This window comes from Lepisma saccharinum, chromosome 28 (genome assembly GCF_977018435.1).
Source record: "Lepisma saccharinum chromosome 28, izLepSacc3.1, whole genome shotgun sequence".
NCBI lineage: Eukaryota > Metazoa > Arthropoda > Insecta > Zygentoma > Lepismatidae > Lepisma > Lepisma saccharinum.
This window is the reverse complement of record NC_139256.1, coordinates 39518387-39538198: the sequence shown is the minus strand read 5'-3', so window position 1 is coordinate 39538198 and position 19812 is coordinate 39518387. Positions and strand designations below refer to the sequence as shown.

General features: G+C 39.2%; 1 protein-coding gene across 1 annotated transcript in view; it reads right to left on the bottom strand.

The window, feature by feature from the left end:
• The window catches only part of Vps39 (vacuolar protein sorting 39), a 106589-nt gene that overhangs the window by 60990 nt on the left and 25787 nt on the right, over positions 1-19812 (bottom strand). The window contains exons 5-7 of the mRNA XM_083114148.1: positions 14142-14319; positions 6247-6488; positions 879-1008 (exon numbers count right to left, since the gene is read on the bottom strand). Of these exons, the coding sequence (XP_082970274.1) occupies positions 879-1008; positions 6247-6488; positions 14142-14319 (550 nt within the window). The remainder of the gene's footprint in view (positions 1-878; positions 1009-6246; positions 6489-14141; positions 14320-19812) is intronic.

Sequence of the window (19812 nt, the reverse complement as noted above, 5' to 3'; positions counted from 1 at the left end):
CCCTCCGCATTGTGCTGCTGTAGTGTAGTATATACGTTTCATGTTTGTTTCAACTATATTCGATTTACTGTGGCGTATATAGTCACACAGACGTTTGGTGAGATAGTTCTAGCTGTAGTACAAACAAAAATAGTAGTAAGAGAGGAAAAAGATGAAAAAAAAGAAGACTAAAAGACACTAGAAATATTCTACATGAACTAGCAGTACATATATGCCAACCAGTGGCAGTGATTGGGTTCCAAAACTGGGGGGCTAAGACAGTATATTTCCCTTTGTAGATATGAATTAGCATAGTACAGGGACAAAAGTGGCGAAAAGTGGGGGGGAACTTGTGTGTTATTGTATTTGTATATTATTATATTATTTAAATTTGTCGTGAAATATGAAAGCCCTTATATAGATAAAAACTTTATGAAATATGTTCAACTGAATTTGACGAAAAAAACCTAAATTTTACAGTAGCGACTTGTTCAACAAATTCCACACTTAAGGGGTTAAAAATATTCTCACATTCAGTTGTGAGTGAATATCTCGTGCACCATTAATATTATATTTCTGGATACAAAACTGGTTGGTTTCAAATGACAAATGTTAGGGACTTAGAAATTGTATTACTACTACCAATAACAGTTATTATTACTAATTCAAAACTAATATATTGATTATGTGTTAGATTCTTATTTCTATTAATTTTACTTTTAGGTAATTACGTAGGCATTTATTAGTAACTCTATTAAGACTTGAATTTATTGTGTTATCCTTATATTTATATATAACACCTAATGAAATATTCAAAATAAGAACAAAAATAATAATTATAGGCATAACCCTAATATTATTATGTTTATTTATATTAATGATAATAGAGATTTCCTTACCAGTTTTCAGTTTGATGAATTCCTTCATCGATTCATGGAATTGTCGATTGTAAAATAAATCAAAAGCATACAATGTCTGGATTTGATATATACTCTTCTCCTTTTCATCTGGAGTTTCCTCTGATATGTTCTGCAAAATTAAGTTTTAAGAAAACATCATTTTCCCACTTCAAAAACATCTGATATTTATTTAAATATGGGTATATCACCTGAAAACATAATGTGAACCAAAGTACTACATGACTCTGTTTAAAAGCTACAGCATCACAATATTTATTTCTTGATATTAAAACTCTCTTCAAAAACTGCAGTAGCAATTTAATATACTGGGATAAAGTGCTTACTTATCCACTAAACAGATTAACAGAACTTCAAACAATCTATTTCATCGATAAGTAAGTACTACCGTATTTACGTGTGTGTAGTGCACACCCTGGGTTTTGATGGGGAAAAGCGACAAAAAATTATAACTCATACGTAATCAGGTTCAAGAATGGCTTTGTGGAAGAATGGCTGAAAGAATGTGTACATAGGGGAAAGACAAACTAAGAGACAGCATAAGAGATAAATTCCATGTAAAAATATATATATATATGAATTGTAGAAGAAAAATTCAAATGTGATGTAGTGCGTACAGCCTATGGATCGCACATGAAAGGAATAAATCTAAATCACATTGGACTGTACAGGTAACAGTGGCACCAGACATTTTGCTTTGTTTAGAACTTTGAAAAATCACCATGGACTTGGAGGAAGGGAAATCGAGAGAGAGTACATTTCAAACACGTTCGACATTGAATTTTTTCGTGACCAAACAGACCAAATGCATCTGAGTACATAAAACTCCTGTACAAACCTTTAAAAATATATAAAACCTTAAAAAAGGCTCGATTTACGCACGTAAACCTAAAATAGGTTCTAACAAGCACTATAAAACTTAGTTTTTCTTGTATGTACGCATTGCTTGCATGATAGAATTATTTTCCTGTAGTTTACGGTTATTACAAGCATAAGAAAACAGTTTTTTCTTTGTGACGTTTCAGGAGAACACACGCTCCTTTCATCAGACATTTATTTTCATTTTGACTAAAGATACAGTTATAACAATGGTTAGTAATTTTTAAACAAAAAGAATCTGTTATATAATGGATGTTGTCAATGTTACATTGTTGTAATATAGCAACTTAACTGTGAAAAAAGCAGTCTATTTTTTTAAATTATGAATCCCAAATATCATCAGGTAATTCAAATTCATCATTGTTTTCACAAAGTCTCTTGATGTTTTCTGTTACATTAAATTTTAAAGATGGTGGCTTACTCCATTTGTGAAAAAGAAAACTCCACACTGGATCTATGTTACCATTTTCATTATTTAATTTATTCCAGTGTTCTTCTGCAATGAACGAGGCTTCCCAGACATTCAACTCTGTGTTTCCCGTTAATCTTTTTAAAACCCTTCTCTTTTTAATCAAATGCTTCTCTTCGATGATATGAGTTGACAAACCTGTTCTTGGGTTTAGATTTATAATGTCCAAATCATGTTCGTGCCATCTTATTGCCATTTTCCTTGCTGTTTGTCCCACATAATCTTTTGAACATGAACAACTTATATTATATATTCCTGTGGTTTCCACATCTGGTAGCGAGTTTCTCATTTTGAATTCATTAAATGTACATTCCAAACTTCTTGGTGCTTTAAAAACAATTTTGAAATTAAAACTTTTAAAAATTTTTGCAATTTTATGTGAGAATCCCTTGTGGAATGGAATGCACACAAATTTCTTTTCAACAGATTATTAGAACATAGTCTTTGTGCTCTCAGGAAAAAATTTAAAAATATGTTATCCATTGTTATACGCGAATGTTCTGATTTGGCATGGATGTATTTTTCCCCCGCTAATTTTTTTCTATGGACTGATGTTTGAATTATTGAGTCAGTTGTCTTAATTTGCAGATCAAGGAAAGAAATTACATTGTTATTCATGGGTTCGAATTTTATGCGACGATGTGATTCATTTAACGATTTAAATACGTCCATAAATATATAAAACTTCATCAGTTGTGTTTTTTAACGAAATGCTGACATAACTTATATTTCTTACATACCTATAAAGGAAAAAATAGGTTAAAAACCTAAAATCCGAGGTCTATTGATAACTAGAGGTGGCATGATACCATTTATAACGTATACAAATTACAGAAGAACCCATGCATGATAACCAGAAATTTCAGCTCAGAAAGCAGGGCATTAAATGTATTCCATCGCATACCTGTATATTGTAAAATATCAGTCAGTATTAGTGATTACTAGAGGCACATATTTTTGGTAAATAATAAAGCAAAATTTCGGTACAAAACCAGCCAATTTTGGGTTCAAATGTGGTAAATAGAATAAAATTTCGGTGTTATCCAACATGGATGACTTGGGAAAGTTAAAACTCTGCCTAACGTGATTAAAATCGGCACATACTGCACTTATTGCACAAAATAAACATATCCCTTCTAATAGCAGATGTGATAGATCTTGTGTTTATAAATTTACTTTGGATGAAATAATAATAATAATAATCAGTGCTCTTTTCAGGCGGTATGCAACAGCACGCCGTACCGGTAACCTTTATATGTGAGAATTAAACTAGAAGGATTTTTTTTTAATGAGAGAAGTATGTGTCTGTGCGAGTGTACATGTGATCATTTATATACCACAAAATTTAGAGCAGTTCTTATGATAAAGACAATAACAAATAATAACAACAAACCAACTTGTAGAGTACAGAAAAAAGCACTGATAACAATAATTAATATTTGTTTCGTTTTGATGGAAGCAAAGTGACTCCTCGTGTCGCTTTGTGTCCCGTTGTGTCAGATACGGTGTGCAGCTGGCCTAAGCCACAATGTAATGTGTTTTTCTTGGTTTCATACATTTGTGGGTTATTAAGGCTTGACTAAACCTTTGGCAGCCATAAGGGCGAATTTCTTCAAATTTTCCTCTCTATTAGAAAAACATCTTTGATATTCCAAAATATGAAAAATTAAATATGCTTAGAGTATTATTCCTTCTAGAGCATTGATGTGAATTTTCGTGTACTTTGCTTTAGCTGTTGTCTAGATATTTCCAATAGTTTCGCAATTACGTAAGTCTACGTTGAGTGTGTTCCGAAAGTCTAAGCGAAACGAACGCATTCAACAAAAATAACTGGGCTCGTGAATCTGGTTAAACCAGTTATTTTACAGACTTATGGGACACTAGGCGAAAGTGCAGGCGCAGCATTTCTTTTAGATAAAGTTTCCACATGGCATCCAGCAGAAGAAATGTCTTTATGGCAAAAATAAACTCTACTGGGGACACTGTTACTCATTTTAATCACATTCTAAGAACAGTTAAGGCATACTCATCTTGTGTATGTTGCTTCATATCGCTCTGTTAAAATTATAATACATTTTCCGAACTAAAGCAGTTTGAATCCATCAAGCACGCACGTTGTCTATAACTAGCAGACGATTCTCACCGAACAAACCAGCCTTCTGGCCCATGCATTTGGTATATCTCGTCCTTGCAAGAAACTCACGGAATGCAACTTTTGGGACGGTATAATGAACCTCACGAAACGCACGGAAGCACTTATGGGACAGCCATTACCATAACTCGTTTAACACGTTAAGCTCATGCGACTTTCAGAACGGGCCCCTAGTCATATCATAAATTCTGTTACAAAGTTTAGACAGGGATGGCAACACTGGTTGGCAAGGTAACACTGCAATGTTGGATCAAACAACAACCAGTATCATTGTGTGTTTGGCTGTGGTAGCGGAAAGGTGAATTTCACTGCAAGTCGAATGGAGTGGGGTGTATATGAGAACCGTGTGGCAGTAATCACACTGCACGAAGTTGGCAAATCACCATTGGACATTTTCAACACCCTGAAAAAGCTGAATATCAGCAGGATGTTTGTGCATCGGACCATCAACAGATAGTGTGACACAAACACAATTGAGGACCGTCCCAGGAAAGGTAGACCTTGCAGCGTGAGGAGCCAGATGCTCGTGAAAGCAGTGGCGGCGCAGATTCGACAAAATGCTGTCAGGAAACAAGCAGTGATGGCTCGAGAGCTGAACATTTCGAAAATGTCGATGTCGCGTGTGCTCCGAAGTGACCTAGGACTCTGCGCTTATCGGCGAAGTACTGGTCACTTCCTCACTCCACAGCTTAAGGTCCAGAGGGAGCAGAAAACAAAAAGACTCCTTCAGTGTTATGCAAATGGTGGCCACAGGAGGATCCTTTTCACGGACGAAAATATCTTCATGATTCAAGTGTGTTACAATCGTCAAAACGACCGTGTTTATGCCTAGACATCACAGGAAGCTCGTGAAAACACACCACGGATCCTTAGAGGCCATCATCCTGCCTCAGTGTTGGTTTGGTGGGGGTTTTCATATGATGGCACAACTGATCTCCACTTCTGTGAACATGGTGTGAAAACATCTGCAAAAGTGTACCAAGCGACAGTGTTGGAGCCACTTGTGAAATCGTTGACCCACACCATGTTCAACAATGAGCTGTGGAGCTTCCAGCAGGACTCAGCACCAGCCCACAAGGCAAAGATTACACAGGAGTGGCTTCAGGGGAATGTGCCCAATTTCATTGCTCCGGCTGTTTGGCCCTCCAGCAGCCCAGACCTCAGCCCTTTGGACTAAAGGTTGTGGTCCGTTTTGGAGGGCATGGTCTGTAGGAAGAGGCATCCAAACCTTGCGAGTCTCAAGCGTTCTCTTGTGAAGGCAGTGGCAGACTTTCCCCTCGAGACCGTGCGTGCTGCGATCGATGACTGGCCTCAGAGACTTTGGGCCTGTGTGAAGGCCAGAGGTGGCAATTTTCAACAGTGATTGGTGCTCTGTGTTGGCAAGACCTGTACCTTTGTAACATCCAAATATTAATGGATGTTATATTGTGCCTGTAGTTCATTATTAACTTTGTAACAGAATTTATGATATGACTAGGTATTAAACCATTGAGAATATCTACATAACAGCGAAAGCAAACTACACGAAAATTCACGTCAATGGTCTACAAGGAATTCTAAGCGTATGTAATTTTTCACATTTTGGAATATCAAAAGTTTTTCGAATAGAGAGAAATTCACCCATACGGCTGCCAAAAATCCAGTCGAGCCTTAAGTTTTACTCCTGGGCTGCTCATATACAGATGAACTAATGTAAAACAAAACATATGTTAAAATTTGAAAATTATCTTTAAATTTCAGTACAGGTGGAATCATTATACAGTTAAAAATTATTGTGGTTGTATTTCTGAATGTTAATCCCACAAGAATTTATTACACAACAAGAAAAAATATAAAAAAGACAAACTTACTGTAAGTTTTAATGCAAGTTGGAACTGTTTCTCATCCAGCAGTAACCGTATCTGCTGACTGACAGGAATCAGTTGTAAGCACCACACATATGTTAAAGATGCAACATACACTTGCCCTTGCTTGCACCGACATATAAGTTTTGGTTTTGTAAGCTTAATGCACTGAATATTTAAATATGGTTCTACTGTCCTGATTTCTACAGCATCTGTAAGAACTGCCAATAAATATGGTTCATCATATGCTGAAAGGAAGAAGTGAAATGGATTACAAGAAACAGTAGTATAAAAACTGTTCTCACTATGAAATATCTACTAATCAGTACACGATACTGTCAGCAAAACAGAATCAACAGTTTCACCTGGGCCAGACACTGGTAATGATCTAGTACTTTCAAGTTATTTCAAGAGGATATTTTTGGAAATATGCTGACCAAGATTCTTATAATCTGATTTGGTATTACAAATATTCTACGAAGAACTTGAACTCTTCATTCACATCCTTCATTAATATGGTGACACAGTGGAACCCCGAATTTACATTCGCTGGTTTTACATTTTCACGCAATATACCTGGTGTTTCATAAATAATTGAGGGGTTACAAATATAAATATATATATATATATAGGAAAAAAACACAGGAATAGGGATAGAAATGGTGCCAGAAGGGCAGATAAATACAAATAATGAAGGAGACAGTAAACACTTACCACACGAATAGAAATAATTCAATATTTCGCGATCTGAGTCGCATTTTCAAGAAGGTAGATAAAAGATCGACGACACTTTGAGTAGAGGCACAGAATACTGACCGTAGCATCTCTACGGTCAGTGTTGCCAGAAACAGTTGAAAGGAAACACGAAATACTTTAGCCAGTGTTTACTGTAAGGTGGGTGGGTAGTTTCGGGGAGGAGAGGAAAGAGTTACTGGTTGGCTAGGTTGAGTCCGGGGGGTATAGTGGCGTGCATGCCTGCTATATAGGACCTTTCCCATCGCCTGCGGAAAGATGTGTCAGAGCGGGGGGGGGAAATGGGATGGCTTTTTTGGTGTGGTAGGGGTGTGAGCTGGAGTAGTGGAGATACTGGAGGTGGTTGGTTGGTTTGATATGTATGGATGTTTCCAAGTGGTCTCCCGCAATGTGGATGTCCACATCGAGGAAGGTCACTTGGTCTTTGGAGTGGAACCAGGTGAATTTGAGGGTGGTGAACTCATTTAGTCGGTTTAGGAATGTTGTGAGGGAGGGTTCGCCATGTGTCCAGAGGAGAAAAATGTCATCAATGAATCTTAGCCAGAGGAGTGGTTTCAGTTGCTGGGAGTCAAGGAATTCCTGTTCCAGCCTGCCCATGAACAGGTTGGCATAAGAGGGGGCCATGCGGGTACCCATAGCTGTGCCACGTATCTGCAGGTAATGTTGGTCACCGAAGCAGAAGTTGTTGCAGGTAAGTACAAGGTTGGCTAGTTGTATCAGGAAGTGAGTGCTGGGATTATGGGGTTTGGGTCGGCTGTTAAGGAATGATTCCGTGGCACGGAGGCCATGGGCATGGGGAATATTTGTGTAAAGGGATGTGACATCAACTGTTGTGAGGATGGTGTTGGGTGGTAGGGATGGTAAGTTTTGGATGATGTTGAGGAAGTGGTTGGTGTCACGGAGGTAGGAGGGCAGGGCTTGGACGAGGGGTTGGAGGTGAGAGTCTAGAAAGGCTGAAATGTGTTCAGTGGGTGAATTGTAGCTGGACACAATGGGTCTCCCGGGGTTGTTAGGTTTGTGAATTTTCGGGAGGAGGTAGAAAGTGGGGGTGCGGGGGGTGTCAGGTATGAGTGAGGAGATGGTGGAATTGGATAGGCCTTCAGGGGGTCCTCGGGAGAGGACAAAATCCCGAATTTTGTCTAGGTGTGTGGTAGATGAATCAACCGTGGTGGGCTTGTAGGTCGATGAATCAGAGAGTTGACGGGAGGCTTCCGCCACGTAGTCAGAGGAGTTCATGACTACTGTGGTGGATCCTTTATCTGCGGGGAGGATTTTGATGTCTGGGTTGTTGCGGAGGGACCGGAGGGCTTGGAGCTGGGCTGGGGTTAGATTGTGGTGGGAAGAGGGGTTTTGGAGGTATGTACTGTCGGAAACATTGTTGACAACAGAGGTGATGTATCTTTCGAGGGGGTGGTTGTTGGGAAGGGAGGGGGATCATGGGGGGAAGGGGGGCAGAATTGGAGGAGACTGGGACCCAGACCCACCCTTGCCGCTACCCACTCCACCCCAACCTACCATCTCTAACCCTGCCCCTCCCTCCCACCACACCACAGAAGAGCACCAGTCCTCGGACAAAAGATCCCCCCAGCATACTGACATTCCTCACCCCCAACCACCCACTGACTGCACCTCCATCTTGAACCTTTCCAACCACAACCTCACAACCACCGAAATTGACGTACTTTCCAAAGGTCTTACCTTCTCCCCAGCCTCCACCCCTAACAATTTCCGGCTATTATTTGACATACAAACTTTCGCCCGCAGACTTAGGTGGACATACTTTTGGGCCAAGAATCCCCCCTCCAAAGCTAATCCTTCTGACATACATCCCAGTCTCCTCCAATTCTGCCCCCCTTCCCCCATGATCCCCCCTCCCTTCCCAACAACCACCCCCTCGAAAGATACATCACCTCTGTTGTCAACAATGTTTTCCGACAGTACATACCTCCAAAACCCCTCTTCCCACCACAATCTAACCCCAGCCCAGCTCCAAGCCCTCCGGTCCCTCTGCAACAACCCAGACATCAAAATCCTCCCCGCAGATAAAGGGTCCACCACAGTAGTCATGAACTCCTCTGACTACGTGGCGGAAGCCTCCCGTCAACTCTCTGATTCATCGACCTACAAGCCCACCACGGTTGATTCATCTACCACACACCTAGACAAAATTCGGGATTTTGTCCTCTCCCGAGGACCCCCTGAAGGCCTATCCAATTCCACCATCTCCTCACTCATACCTGACACCCCCCGCACCCCCACTTTCTACCTCCTCCCGAAAATTCACAAACCTAACAACCCCGGGAGACCCATTGTGTCCAGCTACAATTCACCCACTGAACACATTTCAGCCTTTCTAGACTCTCACCTCCAACCCCTTGTCCAAGCCCTGCCCTCCTACCTCCGTGACACCAACCACTTCCTCAACATCATCCAAAACTTACCATCCCTACCACCCAACACCATCCTCACAACAGTTGATGTCACATCCCTTTACACAAATATTCCCCATGCCCATGGCCTCCGTGCCACGGAATCATTCCTTAACAGCCGACCCAAACCCCATAATCCCAGCACTCACTTCCTGATACAACTAGCCAACCTTGTACTTACCTGCAACAACTTCTGCTTCGGTGACCAACATTACCTGCAGATACGTGGCACAGCTATGGGTACCCGCATGGCCCCCTCTTATGCCAACCTGTTCATGGGCAGGCTGGAACAGGAATTCCTTGACTCCCAGCAACTGAAACCACTCCTCTGGCTAAGATTCATTGATGACATTTTTCTCCTCTGGACACATGGCGAACCCTCCCTCACAACATTCCTAAACCGACTAAATGAGTTCACCACCCTCAAATTCACCTGGTTCCACTCCAAAGACCAAGTGACCTTCCTCGATGTGGACATCCACATTGCGGGAGACCACTTGGAAACATCCATACATATCAAACCAACCAACCACCTCCAGTATCTCCACTACTCCAGCTCACACCCCTACCACACCAAAAAAGCCATCCCATTTTCCCTTGCCCTCAGAGGCCAGCGCCTCAACTCATTCCCCTCATCCCGCCAAAACTACAACCTACACCTGCACCAAGCCCTAACCAACCGTGGCTACCCCTCCACCCTCATCAACAAACAAATCACTAGAGCTAACTCCCACAACCGCACCAAACAACCCAAAACCAACCCTCCAACTCTGATCACCCAATACCACCCTCACATTACGAAAATCAGACATACCCTCCACTCCCTCTTCCCCATCCTGCACAGTGATCCCGAGACCAGAGACATCTTTCGGGAAAAACCTAGGGTCGTCTTCCGTCGCCCCCCCAACCTCCAAAACATCTTGGTCCGAAACACCCCCACCCCTTCCACACCCCTTCCCCCAGCCCACAGGTGCAACAAACCCAGATGCAAGACCTGCCCCATACTCATCACCTCCCCCACCCTCCTGATCCCTACAGCGGCAGGTGAGTTCACCCTTCACCCTAAGGGCACCTGCCACTCATCCAACCTAATTTACACCCTCATCTGTCAAATCTGCGGCAACTTCTACCTAGGCGAAACCTCCACTCCCTTGAATCTAAGGATAAATAATCACCGTTCCTCCACCCAAAACTCCCATTTCACAGTTGCCATCCACACCAACAGCCATAACACCACCTTCAATAACTGCTTCCGTGTTGCCATCATCCACCTTTTACCCCCCCCCCCCACTCTGACACATCTTTCCGCAGGCGATGGGAAAGGTCCTATATAGCAGGCATGCACGCCACTATACCCCCCGGACTCAACCTAGCCAACCAGTAACTCTTTCCTCTCCTCCCCGAAACTACCCACCCACCTTACAGTAAACACTGGCTAAAGTATTTCGTGTTTCCTTTCAACTGTTTCTGGCAACACTGACCGTAGAGATGCTACGGTCAGTATTCTGTGCCTCTACTCAAAGTGTCGTCGATCTTTTATCTACCTTCTTGAAAATGCGACTCAGATCGCGAAATATTGAATTATTTCTATTCGTGTGGTAAGTGTTTACTGTCTCCTTCATTATTTGTATATATATATATATATATATATGGGATAAAAGGAAGGAGGGCCACAAGGGCTAAATAAAAAGTGAAAGAGAAGAGAGGAAACACTCACCGGACAAAGAAAAAATTCAAATTTTATTACCACAATCCACCTACTCACAATCAACTCGCACCTGCCCACAAATGCAACCACCCAAGGTGCAAAACCTGCCCCATATTTGTCACTTCCCGCACCCTCCAGATCCACACTGCCACCGGCAAATTCACCCTCTACCCCAAAGGAACCTGCAACAGCTCTAACATAATTTATATCCTCACGTGCAACATCTGTGGGAGCTTCTACCCGGGGGAAACATCCACAGCCCTGAACCTCCGCTCCTCTACCCAAAACCTGGACTTTGCTTTTGCCATTCACACCAATCACCACAATATTCCTTTTAATGACTGCTTCCAGGTAGCGATCGTCCACTCCTTGCCCCAATCCACCAACACCTCAATACGTAGAAGATGGGAGAGAGCCTACATATCGACCATGAATGCAACCACACCTCCAGGCCTGAACAAGGCCACCCAGTAATGCCCCTCATCCCCTATCCTCACCCTTACCACCACCTCTTCCCAACCAACCCCCCCCCCCCACCACCACCACTCACAGTTTTCGACAAGCCAGGCAAAAGAACCATCTATATATATTTTTTCTTTTTTTTGTGGTACTGTCAACACTTTTTTTTTTCCCTTTGGGACCTAGCAACACTGCAGGTCATGCTTACTCTTCCCTCTAGTCACTTAGTTCAACGTCGTCTCTCTACTCCTGAAGATGTGACATACCATCACAAAAATTTGAATTTTTTCTTTGTCCGATGAGTGTTTCCTCTCTCCTCTTTCACTTTATATATATATATATATATATATACACACACACAAGGAACTGTTAACAGTTGTTTTTTTTTAACACCTACAAGTGTTCGTCGGCCCCATGGCAGAGTGGTTAGCACATCACACTACAATGCTAGGGGCCCCGGGTTCAAATCCCAGCCTGGGTATGGGTGTTTGTGCATGTCCATTCACCAATTTCATCATGTCATCACTCATCCAAATCTTCGCAAATTAACCAAAAGTTGCACAAAAAGCAAAGTAATATAAACTAAATCAATAAAGCAACCTACAAATATTCAATGTATGCACCACGGGTGCATTTGTAGGTGTTAAAAAAAATGGTTTGAGTTCCTTGTTCACTCTGGACTGGTTTCATTAACGTAAGTTCAATAGTTTACATGCAATAAATATCTGTAACCCCTCAAGTATTTATGAAACACCCAGTACATTCAATCTTCATGACTTAATATTATTAAGGAAGTAACTCCTGTTGTCTAAGCTACACTAATGGTTTTAACCATGTTTTCAACTCCACATCCTGAACAAGACATGCAGTATTCCAGATCGAAGTATCGACATTTTATATATTTAAAACCACTGCAGGAATGTCTTGCAGATTTTATTTCTATACTTCAAGAACTCCTTTTTAAACTATTGCAGTCAACTAAACTGTTATCTTAGAATAACAATATCAAATTTATTAAATAAAGTGGAACCAAGATTATAAGTTCTTCAGGGGACTGTAACTGAAGTACCTAGTTGTGCCTCTGATACACATGCCAGGGAGTAGAAATAAAACATTCCCTCGAAATGGCCACCTTTTGCCTTGACACAAGCCCGAAGTCTGTCTAGCCATGCATCTATTGCAACACGGATCACCTATCGGAATTTCAGCAGCTGCTTTGGTCAAGGTCCGTTTCAGACTTCCCAAATTAGGGTGACACTTTTGACAGACCTTGCCTTCCGACACAGACCAGAGTTTGTAGTCCAGTGGATTCAAATCAGGACTGCTCGAGGGGCAATCATCATCTGCTATGAAGTGGGGCATATTGTTACTGAGCCACCGCTGGGTGGTCTTCGCTTTGCGTGCCGGGGCCAAGATTGTTGAAACGTCCAATCCTCTCCATGGAACAAGGTTTCGTTAAGGGGTTTCACCACAGGCTCTAAGATGGTATTCTCGTACACTTGTGAAGTCGTTTTAACACCTTTCTCGCAAAAGTGCAGCTGTAAGATGCTTTCAAAGCTAACGGCCCACCACCTCATGATGGATGCACGATAATGAGAATGTTGAACACACTTCTTCTTCTGCATAGCTTCTTGAGCACTTAAAGCATACACACGATCATTTTGGTGGTTATAGGATCCCTCTATGTCTAAAATTTTCTTGTCTGTAAAAATAATTCTTTTGTGGCCATTTCAATCATGCCGGCACAAGAGTGCCTTTGCTTTCAGCTGTCGCTTATGCTTTAGGTCTGCTGAGGAAATGCCCAGTTGTTCGTCGATAACGTTTGAGTCTAAGGTCTTAGTTAATGATGCGGCATATTGTTCTTGTCGATACATTCATCTGCTTTGCAAGGAGAGACTTTTTGCGACAGGGATTCCATCGACATCGAATTCACTCCCTGACCGTGGACAACCACTTCTAACACGGTCAGCAATTCCATTGGTCTCAGCAAACCTATTGATCGTACGATAAACACATAATCTGTTAATGCCCAGATGTTTTAGGTCCTTGAAAATCTCAGCAGGCAACCACTGCTGCACGCTTCTGTTCGATGTCCATTTTACACACTTTTGTAGCTCTTAGCCTACTGACTACACCAAGCTTGAACAGGCAGCGCCTATGTTTCTACGTGTGTTTTACCATCTTGCAACTAGATCGTGCTGGTTTTGCACTGCCAGCAGACAGGCGATCACTTTGTATCAGAACTTATGGCACGAATGGGTAGTTATAATGTAGGATTATATTACATAATGTTTTGCTTTATTTCAATCAAAGGTAACATGCATAAAGTGGGATAAGTAAAATCTGAGAATGCAAAATGAGATTCCACTGCATGGGTTTCCTCCAGGAATCAAGCTGAGTACCTCTTGATTATAATGCAACAGCATTAGCCATTGTGCTATGAGGAGACACGAATCTAATGAACAGTTGTATCAATAGAACATGTAGTATTTCATGCACATTTACAACACTACAATAACTGTTTTTGAAACAAAACATTTCATGAAACTTACCAAGAGCTATGGGAACTTCTGACCACTTCACAGCATATTTATGTGTTGGCTGACATTCTGTATTCATAAATATTGACTGATTATCTTTACCTAATGCAAAAACACTATCAGTCAGCTTCGTTATACTTGGTTCTGGGTATTTACCCGTTGGAAACAACTCATTTGTCTTGCCTGAAAGCTAAAACAAAAGTTCAATGTAAATACGTTGATAATGACAATGATATGAATCTTGTGAACATGCAAAAAACTGAACTGATTAATTGGTAACAGATAGATGTGTGTGTGTGTCCCATCATGTGCTTCATCTAATGAACATTAATCTCATCGATGTGATTATTTACTCTCAACCCTGAAAAATGATCAATAGTGAGTGTAAGTCCAAGGTTGACCCAAAAATTGTAACTACAAGCAATTGTACGTGTTGTGAAGGTTTTTATTTTAATCTCTAGGCTAATCATGACTACGGAAGTTGATGATCTAAAAAATCTTTAAATAATGACCTATGTAATGACCTTAAAATTATTAAACAATAACCTAAAAATGGTTTTCGATCACAAAATGAAAGCTTGATTTTTAAAAATTATTAGATACTAGTGGAATAATTCAATAAAACCCATTGTTTGGTGGTTTAAACAACCGAAGTAAAGGGGAAAATTTAATTAAGTGTCCATGTACTTTTCTTTATTCTTACTTCAAGCTTACATAAAATACACCATAAGATTATTACTGTATGTCATTCACCTCCTTTCGGAGTGGCCCTTGCAAGATACAATAGCGGGCAGCATCTAAAAATATAGTTGTGTTTCACATGTATCAGATAACTTTACAACTACAGATTAAAGGGGTAATAGTGGCCAGCAAGGGAACTTCAAAGTAGATTTAACCCAAAGTATTTTAAGTGTGAAGTAAGAAAAATAAATTTACCAGAAACAGTCATTTGATCGATTGAAAAAGGTTTCAGTTAAAAATAATATTTTTTTAAATGTTCATGTTTCTAATTAATGGCTAGGGGCATGCATATTTCATTTTTGACGAAAACACGAAATGTTTCTGAAAGGTGTGAGTGCATTTCCTACCCTGTTTTGACACGAAATGAACTGCGAAATAGACTCAACCATAAAATTTAGAGTTTATTTACAGACATGACACTTTGTGAAGTTTGAAGTATCCTGTGAGTTATGCAATTCACAGGAAATTGATTAATTCTGCTGTAAATATTTGAGAAGCAAGAATGGATCCCTTTATACAGGAATAAACTTTCTGGTAACTACATAAATGTGCTATTAGAAGGGTTATGTTTATTTTGTGTAATAAGTGCAGTTTTTAAATCAAATTTTGGAATATGTTCAGAATTTTAAAACCAAAATGTCATTTTATATACTGCTTTTGATCCATTTTTTTTTCACCGCTATAACACGAAATCTTATTATATTTTCAGATTTTAAACCTGAAATTGGCCGTTTTTGTACCGAAATTTTGTTTTTTTATTTACCAAAAATATGTGCCTCTCTTAATTGCATACTTGTTAGGAAATTTAAATAAAATATGAATGTGATGCTAGCAAACGCATTCAAAATTAACGAAACAATACTAAAAAATGGCCCAAACACCATGAAAATGCTGTAAAATGCCAAAAAATTCTAAATAAAAACAATGTTTTCTGGTTCAAATTGTTGGAAACGGTACAATATAAGTACTTAAAAAAATACTATAACAATGATTACTTACGGCTCGTGAGTACATGTTTTATAGAAAACACAACGTTTCGAGACACAACTGGTCTCTTCCTCAGGTGCGCTTCTCGGCAATCGGAATTACTTCAGGCCTACGTCAATTTACACAAAAGAACAAGGAATAAGGTGATAGTAAAAAATCATGGTTAAAAAAGGTATTTGTTAAAACTGCCCTTTGTGCGCATAAAAACTCACTTTCTCACATCGCCAAGCATGAACCTCAAACTAAGAATAATGTTTTTCTCAACTTTTTCATCAGGGCAATAAGGCTATGTAGTCACAGGGAAGAAGAGAAATGAATCATGGCCGTGGGAAAAATGAACGGGTACAAGGAGGTCGATTTGAGGAAACAACAAAGGGATGCTCGTACGATTTGTGAGAAAGGAGAAAAATAAAAGAATAACGATATGATAGGAGAGGAAACTGTTGAGGAAGTGAATGGGGAAAAGATAAAGTATAAATACACAGGGATCCTGTATTTCAAAGGATTTGATTGATTTATTTATTTTACTTTACTTTGCGTTTTGTGCCTCTTGGCTAATTTGCGAAGATGGGGATGAGTGATGAAATGATGAATGGACATTCACAAAGAACCATGCCCGAGCGGGATTCTAACCCAGGACCCCTGGTGTCGCAGCACGATGTGCTAACCACTCAGCCACAGGGTCCGGCGTATTTTAAAGGAGTTTCGAAAAAATAGAAAAGGTGGCAAAGGAATATGGAATTAAATGTGGAATGAGAGCACTGAGAAGAATCGAAAAACATTTTACTGAATATAAAAAGGATGGAAAAAATGGGGAGAAAGAGGGGGAAAATGAAAAAGGGGTGTATAAAATAAAATGCGAATGTAATAAGGAAATGTAGGGCAAACTGAAAGAAGTATGAAGATTAGATGGGGGGAGCATGATAAAGATATTAGAGAGGGAGCTCCAAGAACGGGGTTATCTGAACACGTAATTGATTTGGTTTGGTTTGATTTGGTGTTTTGGTTTGATTTGGTGTTTTGGTTTGATTTGGTGTTTTAAGTCCACTTTATGCGCAGTAAGGCTAATCGAGACTGGACCTACAGTTTAAAGTGGGATCCGAACCACTTGTGCCTCCACCGGGTATCGAACCCGAAATCCCTTGATTACAAGGCTCGTAATTGAAGAAGGGCATAGAATCAGGAATTGAAAATAAACCAATAGGTAGAAATGTGTATGAAGCTGCATATAATTATTTTCCTGTAGTTTACGGTTATTACAAGCATAAGAAAACAGTTTCTTCTTTGTGACGTTTCAGGAGAACACACGCTCCTTTCATCAGACATTTATTTTCATTTTGACTAAAGATACAGTTATAACAATTGTTAGTAATTTTTAAACAAAAAGAATCCGTTATATAATGGATGTTGTCAATGTTACATTGTTGTAATATAGCAACTTAACTGTGAAAAAAGCAGTCTATTTTATTTTTATTTTAGAATTTTTTAAATTATGAATCCCAAATATCATCAGGTAATTCAAATTCATCATTGTTTTCACAAAGTCTCTTGATGTTTTCTGTTACATTAAATTTTAAAGATGGTGGCTTACTCCATTTGTGAAAAAGAAAACTCCACACTGGATCTATGTTACCATTTTCATTATTTAATTTATTCCAGTGTTCTTCTGCAATGAACGAGGCTTCCCAGACATTCAACTCTGTGTTTCCCGTTAATCTTTTTAAAACCCTTCTCTTTTTAATCAAATGCTTCTCTTCGATGATATGAGTTGACAAACCTGTTCTTGTGTTTAGATTTATAATGTCCAAATCATGTTCATGCCATCTTATTGCCATTTTCCTTGCTGTTTGTCCCACATAATCTTTTGAACATGAACAACTTATATTACATATTCCTGTGGTTTCCACATCTGGTAGCGAGTTTCTCATTTTGAATTCATTAAATGTACATTCCAAACTTCTTGGTGCTTTAAAAACAATTTTGAAATTAAAACTTTTAAAAATTTTTGCAATTTTATGTGAGAATCCCTTGTGGAATGGAATGCACACAAATTTCTTTTCAACAGATTTTTCATCTTTGTCTGTATTTCTCTTTTCCTTTAGTTTTCTTGCAACTTGTTTTTTGATTTGGTTTATTCTGTTAGTGTGAAAGCCATTTTCTTTTGCTATATTAAAGAGCCTTTCTTCTTCATTTTTGATATCCTCATTATTAGAACATAGTCTTTGTGCTCTCAGGAAAAAATTTTAAAAATATGTTATCCATTGTTATACGCGAATGTTCTGATTTGGCATGGATGTATTTTTCCCCCGCTAATTTTTTTCTATGGACTGATGTTTGAATTGTTGAGTCAGTTGTCTTAATTTGCAGATCAAGGAAAGAAATTACATTGTTATTCATGGGTTCGCAAGTGAATTTTATGCGACGATGTGATTCATTTAACGATTTAAATACGTCCATGATGGTGTTCTCATTTTTAGCAATAATTAGCACATCATCTACATATCTGATGTAGAGTTTGATATCCGCACCTATCGCATTAACAATTGGAGATTCTATGTAATGAAGGAAAATGCTGGAGATGATTCCGGATACTGGGTTTCCCATTGATAGACCATTATTTTGCTGATAGATTTTGCCATCAAATATAAAGTAATTGTAATTTGCACATACAGTAAACCATCGAACCATTTCCCATGATTCTACTGGGTTAACCTTCATCTCAATAAGCCATCTGTGTAATGCATCTGTGGCACCTTCTATTGGGACACTAGGATATAAATTTTCAACATCAAAACTTGCAATACGATACTCACTATTCCAAACAATATTTTTTTTTAGTTTCTGTTTGACTTCATATGCATTTTTAACACTGAATGGTGTTTGTTGTTTAATTATAGCAAGTCTTTCAACTAAATATTTGGATAGTTTGTATGCAGGATGTGTGAAAGTTGCAATGATGGGTCGTATTGGAGTTCCCGGTTTGTGAGTTTTTGGTAGTCCAAAGGCAATCGGCAGGGTTGAATTTTTGACAATGAGTTTTTTCTTCATTTCTCTTGGTATCGTGATACTGCTTTCAATTACTTTCTTTACCTCATTTATTATTTTAGTTATAGGGTTTCGAGAGGTTTCTGTGAAATTGTTTAATTTGAAACATTCTTCCATTTTTTCTTTATAGTCCTTAATTCGGATAAGGACAGGTTTATTTTCCTTGTCCGATTTTATTAAGAAAATGTCGTTTTCTTTCAACCAGATCTTGAAACCATGAACTTTTTTTCCCAACCTTATATGCTCTTTCTCCCGTTCTGTGTATTTTGGACCTCTGTTAGTTCTTCTGTTGTATTCAAAACTTAAACGTTCATCAAGAGCATCATGTGTGAGACTTCGTAATTTTCTTTTTTCCTCCTCATCATCTAAGAAATTCAGTGCTTTCTCTATTGAAATCACGAAATCTTCCTTGTGTATATAAGCACTACCAACTGAAAATTTCATTCCGAATTGAAAAATTTCTATATACTCATCAGGTACCTCAATATCCGTAAGATTTATAAATAATCTGTTGTCAATGTTCTTAGTTTCTATTTTACCAGTGACATTAACTGCTTCCCTTCTTTCATTGTTGTTGTATATAACTTGTTCTTCTTGAATTAGCTGGTAGAATTTCCTATCAAGTCTCCTTTCTGAAAGCTTGCTGTAGTGTTCTACAACTTGTTCTGTAGCTCTGTTTACTTTATCCCATATGAGTGGGTGCAAAGAATTTGACAATGTTATGTGGAGATCATATGTCTTTCGAGAAAGGCTGTCCAATTCTGAGTACGAGTCCCTGATTAGGCGTCCTATCATTAACATTTGTAGCTTTCCTTTAAAATCACTGGTGTAGGTACTACGAGTTCGAACTTTCCACTTCAAAAAATTTGGCACTATATTGTTTAACTTGCATCTTCTCAAAAATCTGATT